The following is a 19961-nucleotide window of genomic DNA, read 5'->3' on the forward strand; positions in this document are numbered from 1 at the left end:
ACACTCCCTGGGTTATCTAAGCTCTGAGAAAGTTGTTCCATCTCAATGCTCTCAGATGACAGCAGTCACATGTGTGGCTGACTACTTTGTTGCTTGTCCATAGAGAATGAAAGATTTGAGTGTCATCAGTGATATATTAACAACATACAACAGAGGTGATACATAGAGGGATAAAAGTAGTGGCCTCTGAATACAACATTGGGGAGATTGAGGAAAATAAGTAGAAAGTTAGCAGCCTTCGATAACAGAGAAATTGGAAAACCAAGAAATACCGGTATTTCAGTAGATAAAATAATGTGGTGATCCACAGTATCAGAGGCAGCGGAAAGGTCAAGGGCAACATGATAACCCTTATCACAGATAGTAGCCCAGGGTGCCAAGCAAGGGAGATACTATGCTTCTCTTTTGAGTCCGTGAGTTTGCCAGCAAACAAGTCCAAAAGGGATCATTGGAGGCACCAAAAGCAACCACTGCCCAGGGCAGTGTTTTGTCCAGCAACTGCCCTGGGTAGATGAGAGATAGCCAGTGTGCACATTTAGTTAAGTAAGCATGGAAGAGAAGCTTACAGTGAATGAGATTTTCTTGATCGAAAAAATCATTTTCAGTCTAGATGCAGATATAAGTCACACACAGTAAAGTTCGCGGGAGAGCGGGCGAGCGCCCGTTCTCCTGGCATGCGCACAGGCCAGTGTCCTGTGTGCGCGATACAGTAAAACAAAATATTTAAATTAGGGCCCACGGTAAAAACAGGCGCTAGGAACACTAGCGCATCCCTAGCACTTCTTTTTGGACAGGAGCGGCGGCTGTCAGCGAGTTTGACAGCCGACGCTCAATTTTGCCGGCATCGGTTCTCAAACCCGCTGAAAGCCAGAAACCGGACGCCGGCAAAATTGAGTATCCAGTTTTCAACCCACGAGCTGATTTAAAATTTTATTTATTTTTTTTACACTTTTTTAACTTTTGAGACCTCAGACTTAATTTCGCCATGATATTAAGTCGGAGGGTGCACAGAAAAGCAGTTTTTACTGTTTCTGTGCACTTTCCCGGTGCCGGCAGAAATTAACGCCTACCTTTGGGTAGGCGCTAATTTCCGAAAGTAAAATGTGCGGCTTGGCTGCACATTTTACTTTCTGTATCGCGCGGGAATAACTAATAGGCCCATCAACATGCATTTGCATGTTGCGGGTGCTATTAGTTTCAGGGGGCGGGGGGGTTGGACGCGCGTTTTCGACACGCTATTACCCCTTACTGAATAAGGGGTAAAGCTAGCGTGTCAAACGCGTGTCCAAACACGCGCGTCCAAACACGGGATAACTGTACTGTATCGGCCTGATACACAGGATGGATGGATAAATTCAGAAAAATTATGAAAAGGAGTGAAAAAGGAGACAACCATAGTAAGTGGTGTGGTATCTAATCAAATTAATTTTCATAATCATTTTTTATTTGCAGTAGTCATTTTCATGTTACATTTCAGTGATTACTCCTATTATAATATTAATCCAAATGCTGAAAATACATCTCCAAAGCAATAAAGTCATTATGGCAAATGCCAACCCAGTTGCATAAAAATACTTTGTATGATTTATTTTTTACCAAGGCTATTTTTTTTTTTTAATTAAGGACAATTCATTAATGTAAATTTTAGTCATTTGGGTACATAAATCTTTATTCACATGATGAAAAAAATGCCTGCACACACAAAAAGTGAAAGCATATAGTGGCAGGATGCTGTGTTTACACAGTACTACACCCACACAGTACAAATAGTAGAGCCATTACTGCTTGCCATATAAACAGATTCTGAACTTAATTTCCTGACCTTCCTGTACCTGAGCTTCCAAAGAACGACAAATGGTAAAAAAAAAAAAAAAAAGCTTAAAGGGAACAATCCTCCACATATTCACTATTGCTTTATAAGAGCCACAATTTCATAAAAACAAACATCTTAAAAACTTAGTACTGGCAAAGTAGGTTTGATGACTGGCTCAGATCTTTCACTCTCTAGGTCAGCTGAGGAGGCTGCAATTACAACCCTGCCATCATCGTGCACTGCCATCATCTAGTAGCAGGTCTTAAGGCCATGACTGCAATGTCAATGTGAAGGAGCCCTGGTGCATGAGCCCTGGCCAAGGTCTGCACTAAAGTTAATTGGGAGGGGATATAAAATAAAAGGGGGAAAAAAATCCCTGGGTAGGTGCGCAGGAAGGTTCATGACATCAAATCCCAGCCTTGGTTCTAACTGAGCTCAAAGTCCAAAGCAAGAGGAAGCTGGCAGATAAGAAAAAAAAATACTGAACAGTAAGACACCCCCTGGGGATATAATATATATGTTTTTTAAAATCCCAATGTAAGTGTGTCACTGTAATGAAGTATAACATACCTACAGAAAGAATTAGAAACAATTAGTACTATGAACATTCCCAAATCCTCAATGCAGAGAGGATCCAACCAAATAAAAACAAATCACATGGAATATATTGCAAACAAATAAACACACCCATAAATATTTATCTTAATGTGCAAGTCTATGTCTAAACTCCAACCATCAAAGGCACAATCAAATCCACCTCAAGCACAAAGCAAATTAACCATTCTAGGAAGGCAGCCAAGAATCAGGACTATCCCTATCCTTAATACAATTTTCAATTGAACAGGATCCACAAAAGAATAAGAGCTCTTTTGGTAAGTGACCAAACATTTGCACAGAAAATTTTAAAACAGGAGAAATTTAGTCTTATCTGTTAATTTCCTTTCCTTGAATCCTGCTGGACTAGTCCAGATGCATGGGTTTATGCCACACTGCCAACAGATGGACACAAAGCCACAACTTTCTCAGTGATATTACCACTGTTATAAGAAGTAGTGAAGAAGAGTTACTTGCCAATATCCTTGTGTCAAAGCAATGGAAAAGATTTAAAAAGAAAAAAAAAAGGCAACTACTAACCAGAAAACTAAATCTCAAATCAGGAGAGAATCTCAACAGCCATCCCTTTTTCAGAATTCCACTAAGTATCAGAGGAGTAGTAGATAGAACAGTAGCCAGAAAGAAGATAATCAACAGGATGTCTCCAAGAGATTATGAAACTTCTGTGAGAGCCAAGGGAATCCCTTCTAAGGATAAATCGCCCTGCAGTTGCTGCCTTTCCGGGAAGTTCCTGGACTAGTCTAGCAAGATTCAAGAGAAGGAAACTGACAGGTGAGATTAAATTTGTTCTTATTATCCTGCTAGACCAATCCAGACACGTAGAAAGTATCCAAGCCCCTTCTAATGTGGGTGGGTTGCTCTGAGAATGCTTGCCCCAAAAGCTGCATTTCCTTTGCCTGATTTGTAATGCTTTGTAAATGAATGCAAAGAAGATTGATGTGGCCACCTTTTAAGTACTCTCTCTGCAGCAATTGCTACAGACTGCCCAAGCAGCCTGAGCCCTCACTGAATGAGTATGAAATGTCTCAGGAGCCCACAAGCCCTTCAGCAAATATACGAAGGAAACAGGTTCCTGGATCCATCTAGATAATGACACTTTTGAAGCTGCCTCCCACTTGTGAGATCTGTCAAACAAAACAAATAGCTTGCCAGTCTTCTGAAAGGAATGTTTCACCTTTAGATATCAGAGGATGATTTGACAAACATCCAAGAAACAAATATCTTGCCTTGCCATAACATTCCTCTTTTGGGAATGCTGGATTAATTAGTTTAAATGAAAAGGCAACACAACACTGGGTAAAAAGATGAGGACTTCCCACCCGCTGCGGAGGGCAGGCACTGACTACCCACCCATTGTATGCTGCGAGTCCTTACCCGCTTGGCAAAGCTAGGTTTGCAAGGCTGGTGATGCTGTTGGCGTGCAGGACTATACTTTCGGAATGGGTGGAACCACAAGGTATGCCTACTGAAGCGGCTTGGTCTGCCAGGATGACTTTTGAGCTGCAGATGGAGCGTTTGGATTGCATCTCGGGGCACCGTACAAGGGACCAGTCATATGAAGACTGTTGGCAGGCCTTCTTTCAAGGACTCCCCGGAGGGACACAAGCTAACTTGCTTATCTCCGGCTATTCTAACAATTGGACTTAATCCATTCCATGGACCTTGGGTCAGGAAAGGGGGGTGAGGGAGGGGAAAGGGTGGGTGAATGTGTGTGTGGGGTTGGGGTTGGATGGGTAGGGGGGATAGGTGGGGGAGGTCGTGTAGGGCGCAGAGCAAAGCTCTACACGGCGGGCTATTGTTATGGGGGGAGGGTGGGCAAAAACTAAGGGTAAAAGAAAATGTGGGTCACGGGTCAGGGGTTGTTACGCTAATGTTTGTTGGTCTGGTTTACCATTCATGGGAAAAACGATGTTTTGAGAGTGTTTTGTTTATGCTCGGTATTCTTCACATGTACCTTTGGGGCTTGTTTGGAGCTGTTTCGTTTTTATGGAATGACCGCTGCTCTTGACTCAATAAAAATTATTTTGCAAAAAAAAAAGATGAAGAATGATTGACTCTATAGAAAAAAACTAGGTAAGGATCCCTGCAAGATATGGCCTCTAATTCTGAAATATACCTGGCCCAACATATGGCCTCTAGAAAAATCATTTTCAAAAAGAAATACCCACCTAGGGGCGCTGAGTGCTCTAACCCTGACAGTGCGGATTCTACAAGCCATGGGGTTCATTATCAACTACCCAAAGACTCACCTCCGCCCGTCTCCTCAGCTGGACTTCATAGGTGCCCAGAGGTTCTGCGACTGCAACGCAAGCCTTGAGGTCTCGAGAGGCATGTCGCCACCTTGACCGCAAGGAACATTGCGCCCTCCACATGCACAAATGGGCGAGATGGGTTAACATGGATGGAAGCCACCATGTGGCCCAGCAAATGGAGCAGAAGACAGGCAGTCACCTGCCAGCTGCTGCAGACGGTAGCCGCCAGTGAAGCGAGGCAAGAGCCCAATCGTGTGGCAAAAACGCCTTCGCTTGCACCGTGTCCACTGGGGGGATCTGGCATCAGGGGTGTGCTCAACTGACTCGTGCTCACTCACCACCAGTCAAAAGCCCGAAGCCGGGCCTTGCTGGGGGGCTGGCTGGGGCCTGAGCGCTTGATGCTGGCGGGGTCCGAAATCCTGGTCTGGAAGTTTTTCTGGCCAAGGGGGGAGCATCGGAAGCACTAGCAGAAAGCTGTTGAAGGGTGTCATGGTGATCCTTCAATTGCGCTACTGCATCCCAGACCTTATCCCCAAAAGAGGTTGTCACCTGTGCAGGGGAGGTCGGCCAGTTTCTCCTGCACATCTGAGCAGAGATCAGAAGCCCTGAGCCAGGCCATCCTACGGGTGCCAATACCCATGGCGGCTACACAGGTTGCAGTCAAAGACATAGTCAGTGAATCACACCTCATGCTTGCCAGCCTCGAAGCCTTGCAGGGCGATAGCGGAGTGCGCCTCCTGCTGCTGCAGTAAGGTCTCTGCAAGATCCTAGACTCGCTTCCATAGGTTCCGGTTGCTCTGAATCATGTACAGCTGGTAAGCGGCAATCCAGGCGATAAGCATGGCATGTGAAGACCTTACGGCCGAAGGCATTGCGCTCCCTATACTCTCGCCCCGGAGGAGCAGCTGCGCGAGTGCAGGAGCGCCTGGCTTTCTTGAGGGTGGACTCTACAACCACCGACTGGTGGGGGAGGTGCCGCTTCTTGAACCCCACAGCTTGCTGTACCAAATATTTATTTATTTAGTGACTTTTCTATACCGTCATTTAGAGCAATTCCTTCACAACGGTTCATAGGAGGCACAAAATATAAAACAGTATAAAAGAAATATAAATAAAAGAATAGAAAATTTGATCAAGTGCCAAACATCTCACTTAAAATACAATTTTACATAATAATCATAATAACACATTAAAACTTCAAATATTAATATCCCTTACATCCATAGTCTATAAAATAAAATATCTAAAAATCTTAATAGAAATACCATTTCAGAATATAAGAAAAGTAAAACCCATCTATAGATCTTTAATCTCTGGGGCAAATGCTTGTGTATAGAGCCAGGTTTTAAGATCTGTTTAAGCCAGTGATGGCTAACCTATGACACGCGTGTCAGAGGTGACACGCCGAGACTTTTTGCTGACACGCGCAGTGTTTTGTGGACTATCGGGAATTTTTTTTTTTTTTATCGGCTGCGCAGAGCCTTTTTTTTTTAATCGGCTGCGCCGACCCTTTAAAACTAGTTTTTTATTATCCCCCCAATGCCCCCGGGCGCAGCGACAGGCAGATCGGCAAGGCCAAGAAAAAGATTGCGTTTAAACGCGCTGATGCTCCTCCTCCTTCCCGCATGCGTCCCTGGAAGTAAACATTGCCGGAGCCGCGTGGGCAGGAACCTTTGTATAAAGATGAAATTCTTCTATAGGGACATCACTCCAACCAGGAATTATATCAAAATCATCTTTGGTTTGATTTAAGAGATCTTCAAGAAGATCTCTTGAGACATCAATTCCTTACTGCTTTCTCTTTCCATTCCAACTTCACCCCTCCCCTCCTATTCCCATCAGGAGAAAAGGGAGAGGCAAGTTCTGGATTAGGGATGAGTGCCTCCTCTTTTCTCTGCTCTGTTTTCTCCACCAGCAATCTCATCGCCCCTCCCCTCCTATTCCCTTACAAGCTGCTTGGGAGGGGAGGAGCTGGAGCAGGATGCAAAGAACAATCCTAAACTGAAGGCAGGCACCCTGTAGCTTTCTTCACATGACTGAATTAGAAGGTGTGTGGGGGGGGGGAAATTGCAAATTACATGGCTATTAGCTAATTAGGCAGTCGTCTTCCCCCCCCCCCCCCCCAGGCTACAGAATCACAGAGGCCTGAGGGCACTGGGTACATATTCTAAAATATCTTCCTGAGCAAAGTTATTATGCAATGTTTAAAGAAACCATGATTCAAGTTAGAATGAAGCATAATGCAAGTATAAACTGGGGAGAAGGAATGAGTGAAGAGTTAACAGATTTAGATCTTTAAAAATGAAAAAGGACAATTTTGAACTACAATTTTTCAAACTGTTTAATATGCATCAGAACTGTCAAAACTGTGAAATACAACTTAACAGTGAATAAAGGAGATTCACAAACATGAAGATTCTAATTTAAGTTTTTAAACATTCTCAAACACAATTCCAATGATTTTTTTTAAACAGAGCACTAGTTAATGCAAACTAGTCAAAACCTTTTGTCCATCTTAAATTTAGAAACAGGCTGCAGCAATGTCAAGATTAGATCCTACTATTGTATTAATGCTAAGAATGCACTACACTACACTAGTAGCATATGGTTTCATGGTCAGGGAAGAGATTTGCTTAGTGTGTCTGTCCGGCCAGATTCTCCTGCTTTAGAGTCATGTGTTCTTCTGCAATGTTATCTTGTGTGAGGCTCCTTCTGCTGCCTGGACCATCACTTTACTATCCACAGCAGCAGAACAGTCAATGCTATTGATGTGCAAAAGTCAGAACAAGCCCTAAAACAGCTGCTCTTGGCAGAAATAGATTTCTACTCCTTGGAGAATCTAACATTCAAAGATTACAGGAGAACAATATGGATGTAACACGTAACCAGTTGCACAGGAGCACTTACCCGGTTAGACAGTCAATCTGGCCATGAAAGTTGTCATGTAAAACATTTTAATCTACTAAATCAAAAATTCAGCAAACTAGTCACGTGCAATGTAAAGCACTAAAAACATTTCCAAGGAAAAAGTAAGTTTGATTGTTTTCTCTCTTTGAAGATCTTGCACTGGTTCACAAAAAAAGTGTTTCTACTCAGCAGGTTTGCCAACTTATAGTAGAATCTGCACTATATACATCTTAGACAGCAGAATTCAGAAATAAATTTGTGTGTAATATACTTGGTGTCTGCCTATCGAATGCAAGCAAATCTTTGCCTCTCCATGTGCAAGTCTGTTGGCACAATACACTTAAGCATGGACAAGCTGATTCACGCATGCATCCAGATAAAAGCCCAGATTCAGTGTCCACATTTCAGAGAAGCAACCCCAGTGCCCAGAAAGAATGCATTTGGTCCTCCACTGTACTCCCAAAAGGAGGAGTATACCTTGCTAATCTTGTTTTTCCAGGACACCTCACTGCCACCAAGTCGGATGAGGTGGGGAAATAAAAAGATTAGCAAAATGTCTCACAGCCAGCATCTGACAATCACCATCTCCCCCCCTTCATCGTGCTTACCAAGCCTATGTTCTCCATGTAATCCTTGAAAAGGAAGAGTAGAGTAGCAGAATGGTATGTAAAAGTATGAATAGAAAGTAAGCTTCAGGAGAGCAGCTCAACTGCAAGAGGGAAAAAATTATATAAACAGAGACATACATGCACACAAAATATTACTTACATGTATTTCCTTCCCCTGTGAAAAACAGGGAAGAAATATTAATCACAGCATACTCAGTTTGTAGAGGACCAGCGCCATGAAAAGACGACAAATGTCCTAATCCATTAGTAACACAATTATAGGGGGAATAAAATATGCCTTCTGGCCCACACACACAGGCCTGTTTCAAAAGGAGCCTTGGAAAAAGCTGCTCCACATGTAACAAAAAAATTCAGACTTCAGATGGCACCCAAGAGTCAATCCAGTCTATAGTGGAGACCGATATATGCACAAACTACTTCATCTGAGAACTGATCCCCTGTAGGAGCTGAAATCAAACTATTTCTTGGTAATTGAAAGGCCTCATCCGAAAGCCTCACAAACATCTTGTCACCAGAACATTTACATTTTTTTTAAGAAAGGCTATTTGAGAACATTGAGATACATCTATAAACAAGCTCGTGTGTGCGCACTGAAACACGTCATCAAGTCATTTCCCTAAACTAATTGTTTTACTAATGAATTACTGGACATGGTCTTTTCATAATCTTCCACAAGTTAAGGGCAATATGATTAATGTTCCTTCATCTGTTTTTCACAAAACAAAATAGGAAGTGTGTATTATGAATACCCTTTTGCTTATGTTTATATTTTTGCTTCTTTATTTTACTTACGGTTGAACACCTCTCCTAAATCTTTTTATTGGTTTGGCTATATTTGACCCTTTTCTAATGGCTGGAAATATGAGAAACATTGCTACATTGCTGCAGGTTTGTTTTTTTAAGTTTACTTCTCCACAAACAGTGCAGTTATGGGGCCTCAATTTCGTTTTATTTTTGTTTCTTTTTTTTTTACACTAAGCAGAAGACGGAGCCTTGCACATCCACAGCTGTCTGTTCACAATCTATGAGCAACGATAAATGTCTTGCAGTCAGTCCCTGCATCACTACGGATGCTTTTACATATCACTGAGCTATGGATTCAAATGCAGATGTCATTCCAGCTACTAGTGCAGAAATAAAAGGAAAAAGGGGGTCCCATTTAAGGCACTCCCCAGGCACTCTATTTAAGGGAAAAGATGCCTTAACAAATATTTTCTATCTTACAGATTTTAAACACATTGCTTATCAAGCAGCAGTAGAAAAGGTAAGGATAGTGGTTTGTTGTTTTTTTTTTGCTCATGGTGCTCTGTGAATAAAGAAATATGCCATAAGTAAATTAATATAATCTGTCAATTCCCAAAGGATTTAAACCTGAATTTCTCAAAAGTAATCCGTCATGGCCAACTGCTTTTTGGAAATTGTTTCATGCCCAATCCAGACTCTCTCTGAGTCGTCTTCTCCTTCTCTTAAACAATCTCTTCCTCCTCTTCAAGCCTCAGAATATAATCTAGGGGGAGAGGAGAAAAAAAGTAACATGTGAGAGGATTTACCACTACAATTATATTAACACCTTAGCATGTAAAGTCATGCCCTAAAAATTGAAATGCCCAAGTTCCACTAACAGAGCCGTCCCTGGACCCCTCTCTACCACAGTGTTGCATCATTAGACTGCACCGCCTCTTCCATGCAGCCCAGATCCACTGCCACTTCCTTCCTCTAATGTAGCCATGCGGAGAACGGGTTATGCACCTCTGCCAGCAGATAGAGACGGAGTAAGAAACTGACGTCACGGATATACAGTCTCAACTCGACATCAGCCGTCAGTATTCTCTGGAAGAGCCAAACTGTGGACAAACTGATTATACTTGAACATGATTATTAAAAGTCAACAACTCATGCTTCCAACCCATCAGGAACACTGAGCTCAGCCAAAAGAAGTAACTTATCCATTAAACTGAGGGGCTAGATAAGCCACTTATCAGTCTTCAACAAATAGCAGGAACAACACTCTGCAATATCCATCCTGAAAAAGCGAACCAAATTTAAAAATCGGCAGCCAAGGGTGGGTCAGGGATTGGCCTGCCCTCATTAGAGGAAAGGAAATTATCAGGTAAGTAGTCATTTCTCTTTCCTCTGCATTTAGGCAGGCCAATCCCCACCAGAGGTCCAGCCAACACTGCCGCGCAAACACGGCGTCCTCCCTAGCCCAAACATCCAAGCAGTAATGCTTGGAAAAGTTGTGCATAGATGACCACATCGCCGCTCGGCAAATCTCGACAGGAAACAAACTAATTCCGCCCACAATATCGCCTGAGCCCTGCGGTCTAATTTGTTTCAGCAAAGGAATCTCAGCAGCCAGTGCCCTGTTTTCCGCCACCATGGAGGGCAAACAGGCAATGAGACTTCCGGGCAGATTTAGTAACCACCAAGTACCACAGCAAATGCTGTTTGATGCCCAAGGAATGCAAATGATGATACTCATTTCCATCCCTGTCCAAGGTGGGCAGGGAAATGGACTGATTCAAATGAAACTCCAAAACCACTTTTGGTAAAAATGAAGGCACAGTCTGAAACTATACCACTCCTGAATTCATATGCAGAAAAGGCTCATAACAAGAAAGGGCTTGCAGTTTGGAAAACAGACGTGCTGAACAGATTTCCACCAGAAAAACTGTCTTTAAGGTAAGCCGCCACAAGGAAAACCACGCAACATCCGAAAGGTTGGACCTGCCAAGAATTCCAAGACCAGATTAAGGTCCCACAATGACACAGGAAGCCGCAAAGGATGACAAAGATGCTTAACCTCCTTCAAGAACTGGGACACATCAAGACGGGAAGACAAAGGCCCACCATTAACTCACCCCCTAGAACGGTGTTTCCCAACCAGTGTGCCTTTGGACCTGATCAGGTGTGGCACAGAAAAGTCACTACTGCCTGATGCTCTGATCCAGGCCAACACCTGGGCTCTGCTCCCAGCATCCCACAGCAAAAACAGACACCAGTGGGCCCTCTTAAATGCATAGGAGCTCCTTTCTGAGAAAATGAATAATCATGATTGCCTCTTCTTTTTAACTGCAGCACGCCCCAAAGTGTGATAATGGACAGCATGCAGGGCATGAAGAGCTGGACCCTACCTTGTGCAATGTACATTGCATACTGAACCTCCTCTTCTTCCCCGTTCAGAATGTGCCCTTCCTCAGGCTGAATAAGACAGAAAGAGCATGTACTGTGCACTGTATGTGACCTTTTTCTGAGAGTTGGGAGTAATGTTAGTGAAGGAACTCTGGTAGCCACATGTGGTAACCACACTAACAAATTTAACCATCTGCTTGCACCACACCGACTTTCCCTTCTCCTGCACTTGTATAGAGAGGGAGCTGGTCCACCATGATGGGTTCATTTGTGTCTCCACACTCTCTCTCTCAGTTTTAAAAGTTGTAAGATATTGGTTGGACTTTCAGTGCTTCCCTAGCTCTTCTTTTGGCTATACGAGTCCTTTCCTGATCTGTAGAAGCTGATGTGCCATACAACATTTTTGTTGATGTAGGTGTGCCTTGGATTTGAAAAGGTTGTGAAACACTGCCCTATAACAAGCAAGGGCAGCAACTTGATCCTTCAAGGTGTTAAAGGCCAAGCCTTTACATAATCCATCCTGTAAGAACTCCAAAATTAAGGGAATATTCACCTTGAGAAGTTGATCACCTCGCTCAGAACACCCAAAGTAAAGTGGAAATTACAGCAGGTGAGTAACCACGCTTCAACAACCGAGCCCTTTCAATGGCCAAACTATAAGACAAAACTGACCCGAGTCGTCATGTAGAATGGATCCCTGCTGCAACAGATCCTTCCAAGGTGGTAGTCTGAAGGATTTGCCCACCAGCAGTCTCTGCATATTAGCCCCTGGTTATCACCTCCCCCCTGCAGACAAGGGCCAAGCTAGAACAGGGATAACCAACCTCCCGCTCACCCTGTTCCACTCGAGGGATGGCTCACAAAGGAACCTAACACCTCGGGGAGCCGTCCTCTAGGAATCTTCCTTCTCAGAATCTCTTTCTTTCCCTCAGGACTGCAGACTGCAGGTATGCACCTCTACCATCTGCTGGAGACATATAAATGCAAGTCAATACTGAGAGACTGCAGATGGCACTCTCAGATATGTAGCAATGCCTAAAAGTTTTTGTTCTCTGCCTCCATCTGCTGGTGAAACCACTTCTTTCCCCTGGGGCTTCTTATTGGCTCAGTGTAGCAGCAGCTGCTGTTAGACTTGGGGCAAAATTAGGCCCAAAGTTTTACGGACTCTGGTGACCTGGAGACAAAGGCTCTTCTAACTCTGTTTGCAGTTCTGTTGAAGAACACATTATAGTTATGCTTGCATTGAAATGTTATAACCGTGTCTCTTGGAACAAAAAAAAAAAATAATTTCTCTCAATTTAGCTTATTTCCCATGATTTTGCTGCTCTCTAGTGGCAAACAGCTGACATTAGCAGTGTAAAAATTGTTAAGATGCCGACATGAACTAAGCATATGGTTTTTAAACCTACATTTTCAACTTCTAACCTATTATGCTCAGTTTTGTAATTGTAAACTTGCCTACTTTTATTATACTGTATTTCTTTGTCCACATTTAGGATGGCCAACTTTTCCATGGACCATAACTGGACAGCCACTAAACATCATGCTTGGGGGGGGGGGGGGGGGATCAACAACTACTGTCAGTTGTTGATCCACTCATTACTTGGCTTTCAAGCACCCCCTCAATATACTTTGTTTATAAAATATTTCAACTATCCTCAAACACATCAACTGCAGCCTCTCTCATGCAGTTTTGCTCTCTATCACAAGTAAAGCTTTTCTAATACACATCCACCTCCATACTTCCCCATAAACACACAGCCTAACTTACACACACACTCCCAAACACACAGCCTCCTCTCTCATCCACACATGCACACTCCCAAACATACAGCCTCCTCTCTCATCCACACAACCTCCTCTGTCAAATACACACTCAGCCTCCTCTCACACATGCACACTCCCAAACACACAGCCTCCTCTCATCCACACAACCTCCTCTGTCAAATACACACTCAGCCTCCTCTCACACATGCACACTCCAAAACACACAGCCTCCTCTCTCATCCACACAACCTCCTCTGTCAAATACACACTCAGCCTCCTCTCACACATGCACACTCCAAAACACTCAGCCTCCTTTCTCAGACACAGGATGGTTCGCTCTCCCTTTTCTTAAAAGCTTCCCAGCCTTTCATCTGTCTCCCTTGTGCCACCTGTCTCTCAATATGCCCTTCCCCTCCTCTATGCAAGCCTCTTTTGTGCTGCTCTCCTGTCTCCAGTCCCTCCCTTACTATGTCTTTCTCTCCCTCCTCCTTCCATTTCCCTCTCCCCACCCCCCCACCCAGTGCCTTCCTATCTCCTTTCCTCCTGTGTCCCTGTCTCTTCCTTTCTTTCCCCATCTATGTCTCCCGCCTTCCCTAATGCTCCCGTTGTGCCCCTCCCCTTCTCTGTGACCTTCCTTCCATAGCCCCCATGTGTCTCTCCCCTTTCCCCACCCTGTGATTCTCTTTCTCCAACTTCCTGTATTCTCTCGGCTGGCTCACTGCAGCCCCTCTCTCAGGTCTTGGGCCAGCACTCAGTGAGGGAGGGGGAGGGACCCAGAGGGCATTGCTGCAGAGATCTGTGGAACCACTGGGAATGAGGGCTGTGCTGTGACCCGCCTCCTCTCCCCATCCCACCCAATCCAATCGGCTCTGTCTTTCCCTAAATGTATGTATTTATTTTATTTATTCAAGGGCTTATATTCCACGCCTTTCACTCAGAGTGTTCAGTGCAGATTACAACAATCAATATTAAAATAACCATAAAAATATTTTAAAAACACCTTTACAAAAAATAAACATAATTGCATAAAATAATTAAAACCATTGTGACCATCACTCAAAGGCATCACAGAACAGGACCAATTTTAATTGTCTTCTGAAGTCCTTTACATCAGCGAGAGTCCTCAATTGATCAGGGAGAGCATTCCGGAAAACAGTGGTCACACATGAAAAATCCCTCTCCCTTGTTCTCTGTAAACGAGCTACATCATTCAAAGGAACCCTTAACAATGCTCTATTTGTTGATCGCAAATTGCGATTTGGTTTATATCATTCCAATTTTTTTTGTAGAATACATCTACTGTCAGAGAACATGCTTGTGTACAAGGGTAAGGAGCTGCAATTTGATCTTAACTGAACTGTACTGGCAACCAAAGCAGTTCTTTCATGGTGGGCTAAATGTGGTCATTTTATCACAACCCCGTCACATGGGCAGCGGCGTTTTGCACCAGCTGCAGCACATATGATTATTTTTGGGGCAAGCCCATATAAAAAGAACTGAAGTAATCTAACTGACCCAAAACCAAAACTTGCAGAACAGTTCTGAACATGTCTGTTGGTAATACCTTTTTCAGTGGCTTAACCAATTTAACTTGACCAATTTCAAGGAAATCTGAGCTACAAATTTGCGAATGAAAAGTAAGCAGAGAATCCGAAAGGAAGCCTAAATTTCTTACCTCTATTAATATTGACAAAACAATATTCTCGACTATAATAGAAGGCATGGTGGAAATAAAGGCTGGAGGGCCCACCCATAATTTAGTTTTTTCTAAATTCAGGACTAATCCATTTCTTGCCAACCAGTTTTTTACCCTTACAAGACAATCTTTAAAAATGGTATAGGGAACTTGCCATCTCTGTTACATGGAATGTAGAACTGCACATCATCCGCGTAAAATATATTAAACCTAACTCCTTCAGCAATTTCCCCAAAGGGGCATGGTAAAGGTTAAATAAAGTGGAAGACAGTACAGAACCCTGTGGGTCTCCTGAATCCATATTATACCAGCTAGAACTAAGTTTACCCAATTGTACGCTTTGCATTCTCCAGGATAAAAAAGATCTAAACCAATTTAAAACCCATCCTGAGAGCTCATAAGCCTCCAACCTAGACAACAAAACTGTATGGTTAACTGTGTCAAAGACAGTTGACACATTAAGTTGTACCAGGATACCCACCTTACCCTGATCCAGCTGCCCCTGTAGGGTATCCATAAAGGACAACAATTCTGTGTTATGCCCCCTATGGAAACCAAATTTATCATCATTGAGAAGGTTATGCTTTTGCACATAGTCATCTAACTGTATTAATGCACCTTTCTCGATAATTTTTGCCAAAGTTGATAAGTTGGAGATCGGTTGAAAATTAGACAGGTCTCCAATGGGCTAATTACCCTATAAGTAGACTCCTTCAGGGATTTAACAACTATGAAAGGGCATGGGTCCAACCTGGAAGAAGTGGATTTCAAATGAGATATTATAGAACTAACTTCCTTTAACGTTTAACTTCCTTTAACTCTTTCCATATCTCTGCCTGGTTAACAAATGAATCAGCACCATCGACAGATATCAATCCAAAAACTTGACTTTGGACATCATAAACTTTTTAATAAAAATATTGTGCCAAAGCATCACAGCTTGGAAAATCCTGGTTATCCTGGTTAATAGAGGTTTGCATTGTCAGTTACTTAACAGTGGCAAATAACTAGCAGTTGGTTCACTGACTTCTCTACCATGCTGAAATAGAAATGCTATTTAGCAATTTGGCATGCACATCAATACTCTTAATAGTAGACCACATTCCTGTTTAGTCTGTTCAACTACACATTTCCTCCATTTTATCCGCCTAAACCTCAAGAAAATGATCAACACCACAACCAAAGATTGTTTCTACAGGCTTCAAGTCCTAAAAAGACTCAAGCCCCTACTTTTCTTCCACGACTTCAGAACAGTTCTGCAAGCCTTGATATTTGCTAAAATCGACTACTGCAGCGCGCTCCTCCTGGGACTCCCCAGCTCTACCACCAAGCCGCTACAGTTGATACAGAACGCCGCGGCAAGAATCTTGTCTAACACCAACCGGGGAGAACACATATCTCCCATCCTCCATAACTTACACTGGCTCCCGGTGAAGTACAGAATCCTCCACAAATCACTCACTTTAATCCACAAAGCCATCTACAATCACTTGCATCTGGACCTCGAATTCCCGCTCAACCTCCACTTCACCAACAGACCGACTAGAGAAATATATAAAGGATCCCTACAGACCTCACCTACAAAAGCCACACGTCTCACCTCAACTAAAGACCGATCCTTTTCAACAGCAGGCCCAACTATCTGGAACAACATCCCAGCTGACCTCAGAATGGAACCCTGCCTCCTAACATTTAAGAAAAAACTTAAGACCTGGCTTTTCCGCCAAGCCTTCTCAGATACCCCTGACACACATTAGTCGACAGAACCTCCTTCATGAACAATGGATCTCCATACTACCCCTAAGTCCCGAATAAGAGCCCCCTGACTCAGCTATTGTTTATACTAATTATTTACTTCTTTCTCAAGCCTTTCCTTCCTTCCAGCAGTCTATGCTTCCAAGTTTACTTTCCCTGTTGAATGTAACTTTCTTCTTCCTGTTCAATCTATTGTTTTTTGGTTACTGTTCATGGTTCAGTTCCCCAATTCGATGTAAACCGATCTGATTTGGTCTCTACCATGAAGGTTGGTATAGAAGAGTGTTAAATAAATAAATAAATACATACATACATACATAAATCTCTGCCCTGAGCAAGGTGCGTCTTTGCATGAACAGAGCACTCATAAACCAAGGAGCAGTATTGCTTCTAGCCTTTACTTTCTTTTCAAAGGCTGGACAACAAAATTATAAGATTCAGTAAGGCTTATATTCCATAATTTTACTGAATCATTAATTGGAGGCCTCCCATTATTTTTGGTTCCAAAGAAAACAGGAGTAAAACCCCCGCCCCTGATTCTCTCGAGGAACAGGCTCTACTGCACTGGCCGTTAGAAGGGCAGAGAGTTCCATCACTAGCAAGTCTGGAAGTGATAAAGGACCCGAAAGTGGGCATGAGGGAAAATTCTGTGGGACAGCCATGAAATCTGTGCCAGATCATGGACAGGACCCGCTGATCCTAAGTCACGGACGGCCACCAGTCTGCAAAGAAGCAGAGCTGGCCCCCGACCAGCGGGTCATTCGGCACTGGTCGATGCCATTGGCTTATGCTCCCTTGCAGCCAGTCAAAACACTGTAGCAGGCTGGGGCCTGAGACCCCGTGGCTGATGAGATCTTCCCTTAGCGCTTATCTGTTGAGGTCGAGAGCGAGGAGCAGAAGGGTAGTACTTCTGCTGCCTGCAGAAGAGCCTCCTCGGCCCAGGCCAGGAAGACCTCTTGGAAGCTGACGGAGAGCGCAAGACAATAGCTGACAACTTCTGGAGGGTCTCATGGTGATTCTTCAGCTATGTGACCGCATCCTTCATCTCGTCACCGAAAAGGTTATCCCTAGTGCAAGGCAGGTCAGCCAGCAAAGGTCCAAGGCACAGAGCCAAGCAAGATGCCTCACTGAGATGTCAGCGGTAGCTACGCGGCCCGCCATCTCGAAAACGATGTAGACTGCGCAAAAAGCAAAGAGGTAGGCGATCTATAATGGCCGTCAGGTAAACACAAAAGTATAGATGCCTTGATCTTTTTCAAATATTTATTAAAGTAGAGACGTATTCATAAAACCGCCCGACTCAGGCCGAGTTTCGCGGCTCAACAGCCGCTGCCTCAAGGGCTTAGACAATTCAAAGTCTTGAATGAGATACAGTGGTGTAGTATCAAGCAACAAGTGACTGTGTATCAACAATGCAATACAACTTGCAATTCACCGTCAAGAGTACAGTCTCTACTTTGAATTGTCTAAGCCCCTGAGGCAGCGAAACTCGGCCTGAGTCGGGCGGTTTTATGAATACGTCTCTACTTTAATAAATATTTGAAAAAGATCAAGGCATCTATACTTTTGTGTTTATCTGACACCCGAAGGGGGAGGACAGGGAGCACATCCCAGGGTGGAGGGACCAAGGGAGAAAGGGGGACACGAGAGAGCAGGCACCAGCCCCGGCAGCATGGGGTGGGGCTCAGGAGGAGTCCCTGACAAGAACTGGCTCGGACGCCTTACACTTCAGTGCTTTCGGGTCACCGGCAGCAATTGTGTTGGGAGGATACCAAGGAGGACGTCAAGATGATCCAACAACTGTTCCAAGCCGGATACCACAGGCATCAACGCCGGTGCAGGTATCGCATTGGTGCGGGCATCAGCACAGGTCATGTATAACATGGATGAAGCAGTGGCATAGATGCAGACACCGGAATTGGGGAAGGCACCGGCATCAGTGGCGGGAGCACCGTCTCCCTGTTGTGCAAAGCGCAATCCACCGCCAGGTGCACCTAACGCTCTAGCTCCGCCTCAAAAGTCTTCACTTGAAAAGGCAGGCTAAGAGGGGAGAGGAGAGGTCAGCTCCTTCTCTGGATGCCGAGGGGGGTCAATCCCGACACCGGGATCGATGTGGACAACCTTGGGCCATCGGAATCAAGGGATGATGGGGCCTCTCGCCGAGGCCGCTTTGGGGGCAAGGCAGCAAATGGCGAGGCCAGCCCAAGTCCGGCAACGGTGTTTCTGAGACTTTCCATGGTGCTCAGCCCGGTCTTTCTCTGGCGCTGAGGGCAATGATCCAGAAGTCCGTGACTTCGAGGAGATCGACACGGGTCAATCCCTGGAGCCTTTCTCCCCTGAAAGTCTCAGGGAAGGAGTGGCCACTGAAGGATCAATGACAAAGTGTTCCCCCGGTCCTTGAACATTGATGGCATCAATGCCGGGTTGGAGGGGTCGGACTTACCCGAACCAAAATGTTCTCCATCTTATGTAGCCTGCCCCAATGACTCTTTGGAGTCATCTGTGCGCACAGATTACAAGCCCGAACATTGTGCGATGCCCTCATGCACGGGATGCACACTTCGAGGGGATCCGTTAAGGACATAGTCCAGGGACATTGGGGGCACCGACGGAAGACAAATGCCACCATGAGGCACAAAGAACTCTGGAATTTGTTGCCAGGGGATGTGGTTAGTGCAGTTAGTATAGCTTGGAGGAGAAGTCCATTACCTGCTATTAATCAAATTGACTTAGAAAATAGCCACTGCTCTTACTAGCATCAGTAGCATGGGATAGACCTAGTTTTTGGGTACTTGCCAGGTACTTATAGCCTGGATTGGTCACTGTTAGAAACAGGATGCTGGACCCTTGGTCTGACCCAGTATGGCATGTTCTTATATAAAGAAGACCACAAGGGCACAACGACCGGCGGTCACCGAAAGAGGAAAAATCAGTTTTTCTCACCAATGAGAAAAACTAATGGGGAACCGGAGAACTTTATGGAACTTTTTCCACAAAAGAGAGCAAGAGCTCCACGGAAAGAAAAGACTGAAGACAGACCCCGCGTGGACACGTGGATAGTTGCATGCTGGGCATGCTCAGTGAGCCAATCAAAATTTCTAGAAAGTTTGACAGAAGTTTTCCATGCCGGGCTCCATCTGATGATGTCACCCATATGTGATTACCATCCTGCTTATCCTAGAAGAAAATTAAGAACAGTAGAAACATAAATCACTTAAGATTTAAAGAAACTATGGTTCAGAATAGATCTAAACCTAATTAGGATCGTTTTAGATCATCAACCTTAAACTTTTCAAAAGAACTCAAGATCAGGCATGTTGATAGAATATACGATATACTAGCGCTAAAAACAGTTAAAAGTATTATTGTGTTTCATGTATAAGGTTATCCAAAAC

General features: G+C 44.1%; 1 protein-coding gene across 2 annotated transcripts in view; it reads right to left on the reverse strand.

The window, feature by feature from the left end:
* Positions 1–7003: 7003 nt before the first annotated feature.
* LOC115079873 overlaps positions 7004–19961 on the reverse strand; it is a 44862-nt gene continuing 31904 nt past the window's right edge. For both annotated transcript variants that reach the window (XM_029583820.1, XM_029583819.1), the window contains one exon: positions 7004–9723. In XM_029583820.1, the coding sequence (XP_029439680.1) occupies positions 9683–9723 (41 nt within the window). In that variant the 3' untranslated portion in view covers positions 7004–9682. The remainder of the gene's footprint in view (positions 9724–19961) is intronic.

The sequence above is a fragment of the Rhinatrema bivittatum genome, chromosome 18, assembly GCF_901001135.1.
Source record: "Rhinatrema bivittatum chromosome 18, aRhiBiv1.1, whole genome shotgun sequence".
Classification (NCBI taxonomy): Eukaryota; Metazoa; Chordata; class Amphibia; order Gymnophiona; family Rhinatrematidae; genus Rhinatrema; species Rhinatrema bivittatum.